Source organism: Cupressus sempervirens, chromosome 3 (assembly GCF_028749045.1).
Source record: "Cupressus sempervirens isolate cs-2001-9-10 chromosome 3, ASM2874904v1, whole genome shotgun sequence".
NCBI classification, from domain to species: domain Eukaryota; kingdom Viridiplantae; phylum Streptophyta; class Pinopsida; order Cupressales; family Cupressaceae; genus Cupressus; species Cupressus sempervirens.
The window spans coordinates 740,988,480-740,991,707 of NC_143120.1; the positions used below are offsets into that span (position 1 = coordinate 740,988,480).

General features: G+C 34.9%; 1 protein-coding gene across 1 annotated transcript; it reads left to right on the forward strand.

The window, feature by feature from the left end:
• Positions 1-854: 854 nt before the first annotated feature.
• Positions 855-1,621, forward strand: LOC149568953 (putative germin-like protein 2-3). The gene is made up of 2 exons (XM_089817663.1): positions 855-981; positions 1,089-1,621. Exons 1-2 carry the CDS (start codon positions 855-857, stop codon positions 1,619-1,621), a joined length of 660 nt encoding a protein of 219 aa, XP_089673789.1.
• The last annotated feature ends 1,607 nt before the right edge of the window (positions 1,622-3,228 follow it).

The window sequence follows — 3,228 nt, forward strand, 5'->3', positions numbered from 1 at the left end:
AATAATTAGATATGTAACAGGTAATTTTAAATATGTCACAGACAACTAAAAGAAAATCATTTCCATCCCTAATTATTTTAAAGCCAAATAATTATAAAACACAATTTATAATTAAGTTGTTTAAAATAGGATTGTAGTTAAATCAAAGAAAGCTAATGCTAAAAGTGATGGAATTAAATTAAATTTCTTTATTTTAAAGAACTAATATAGAAATCATATTTATTTTAATTAAAATGTAAAAATGAATATCTAATTAATTATTATATAAATAATATATTTGCAAATGGAGTGTTTGTTTCTGATCTGATATTAAACATTAATATATAATTAATTATTATTTAAATAACTAATATCATCCATTAGATATCTTTAAATCGATGCAGTAGTTGTTTGTGATTTTCAATTTAGTTATTAGGTCTTATTAAATTAATGTGGAGGTAACCATATGCAGTAGGGCTTACGTTGGAAATCCCTGTGGAAGTACGTCATCATATTGGAAGAACGGGGTAAAATAGACGGAGTCAAGATGAATGAATCCTTGCGAAGTAGTCATCTGTGTTTGAAATACATCATTCAATTTCCGTAGTTTACCAATTCTACGAGGGAGCAATAGCATACATAATATTGGCTTTCAGGAACCTCAACGTAGAAGATTTCAACCATAATAAAAGAATGATAAGAGTATATCCGCGGTAGCAGGTGGGTTGATCGTCAGGTAAGAACGAATGAGTCCTTGAGGAGCAGTTAACGTTTCGAGTATATAAAGCATGCAAATGGGCTTGCAATAGTACTCAATTCAATTATCCACATCCTGAGCTCTTTATTCACATCAGTCTCTCTGTGTTCCTGTCATAATGGGTAGCAGGATGATTTACCTCACGCTGGGGCTTGTTCTGTTGATATGTTGTTTCGGCGAAGGCGTCGTGGCAGCGGATTCCGATCCATTGCAGGATTTCTGCGTTGCAGACAACGAAAGCAAAGGTGAGCAGAGAATAACATTATAGATAATAAGAGATCTAGGTACTGATTATATGATTGTATGTGCTCGTTAGAAATCTAGGTACTGATTATATGATTGTTTTTCACAGTGTTGGTGAACGGGTTCGTGTGCAAGGAGGCAATGGCAGTATCAGCAGAGGACTTCTTCTTCGGGGGGCTTGGGCAGGCGGGGAACACCGACAATGCAGTGGGCTCCATCGTGACCCCTGCCAACGTAATGCAGATACCGGGGCTGAACACGTTGGGAATATCTCTGGTCCGCATCGACTACGCAGTGGGTGGAATTAATCCTCCTCACACCCACCCCAGAGCCACCGAGGTTCTCTTTCTAGCGGAAGGCGAGCTCTTTGTAGGGTTTATTGACACCAACAACACCTTCTTCAGCAAGACGTTGGAGAAGGGAGACGTGTTCGTCTTCCCCAAGGCGCTCGTGCATTTCCAGCAGAATGTGGGGAAAGAGAATGCGGTGGCCATCTCTGCTTTGAGCAGCCAACTCCCGGGAACCCAGACAATTGCTAATTCTCTGTTTGCGGCGAATCCCCCTCTCCCCGATTCCGTATTGAGCAAGGCCTTCCGCATCACCCAGGAGCTCGTGGACTACATTCAGAAGATGTTCGCCTAAGCTTCTTGAGCTTAATTTTTTGTGATCGATTCGATAAAAATAAAACATAGGAAAGGTAGACCACATAGGAATACTATTTTCGTACCATTTAATAAAAATTCTCTCTTTAGAGCTGCTCGTTGCATTCTCAACAGAAGTTTATTTTCCTAAAGGAACATCTTTCTGTGTGAAAAGAATTCTATGGTTTCTGGTTCATGCATCTTGACCACAGATCCAATCTGGGGATGTAATCCCAATACAAACTTATAATATCCATTCTAAAATGCTCATCCTACAAATACTATGGAACATATTTCACAAATAACAAAATCGCTCCTGATATTTGGTCACTGCCATGACCCCTTTAATCAAGTTTTGAAACTCAGCTACGTCTGTCTCATAAAATAACAGATGCAACAATCGCTTCATGAAAAGAGATAAAAAAGTATTCCCAAGATATTTGTCCTGGTCACAACTTCCTCTCGGCCCTTAATTGTGGCTGTTCCACCACATAGTTGGTTCACCAATCAGCTGAAATGCAACCCATAAAGCCCTAGACTATGCCGAAAGGTGATGAACACGAAAGTACTTTACCATGAATATGATTAATTTCTCAGCATCATCCTTACCATCGAAACCATGGAAAGTGGGTAATACGATCTTTTTAAGGTCATTGCTCAGCTCCTCTGCTATCTTCTCATTATTATTCAGGTGTCCAAAATTATTCTTCATTAAAACCATAATGTCACGTAGAGAGGAAAAAATTATTTATATCTATTTATACAAATGACAAGAAAGATTTATATCACAATTAGCATTGTGTTAAATTATGAACAACAATAGAAAGTGAAGATTTGATAAACTAAATAAAGACTAAAATTTTCAATCGATTTCATATATATGCAAGCGAATCACAAATTTGATTTCTCTGATTTCTCGGGAATATATGAAAACCCAAATTCGTTGTTTGTTGTATATGTTGAAGAGTAAACAGGAGATAGTGAGAGGGATAAGGATGGTGGTGATTTGTTTTGATATATAGTTGTAATTGATATTTGTTCTTACCTTCCGCACTAAAAATTATCATATAATTCTTTTAAATAATTTTTCGGTTTGATGCTAATGGTGCAATTATAAATATTTATAGTCAATTATTTTATCATGATATAAAATTTTCCATCGTATGATAATGTGGATTATATATACAATTTAATATATATTTGGATGATTCTATATATTTATGAAAACTACTTTGAATTGTGGTCCTGATTCTAATCTTCATTATTATTGTAAGCATAATTCAACCATAAGCTCTACATTTTCATTCTAATTATATTTCTAGGTCTCAAATAGAATTCTAATCATTTCTCACTTAAATTTAGATGGTATTTATAATTCTAACATTATGATAACTTTAGTTCTAAGACTAATATTATTTTAACTTTCACAATATCTCAAAACCTAATTCGATTCTATTCTAAATTTTCTCCATAATCATAACTATAACCTTAACTATTGCTTAGTAATAAACCTAATTGTAACCTTAACCACTATTGTAAGCATAACTTAAGCGTAAGTTCTACATTTTCATTCTAATCATATATCTAGCTTTCAAATCCAAGTCTAAA

Coding starts and splice junctions, on each gene's coding strand:
- LOC149568953 (XM_089817663.1), top strand. CDS start 855: ATGGGTAGCAGGATGATTTACCTCACGCTGGGGCTTGTTCTGTTGATA. Junction 982..1,088: donor TGCAGACAACGAAAGCAAAG/GTGAGCAGAGAA, acceptor TGTTTTTCACAG/TGTTGGTGAACGGGTTCGTG.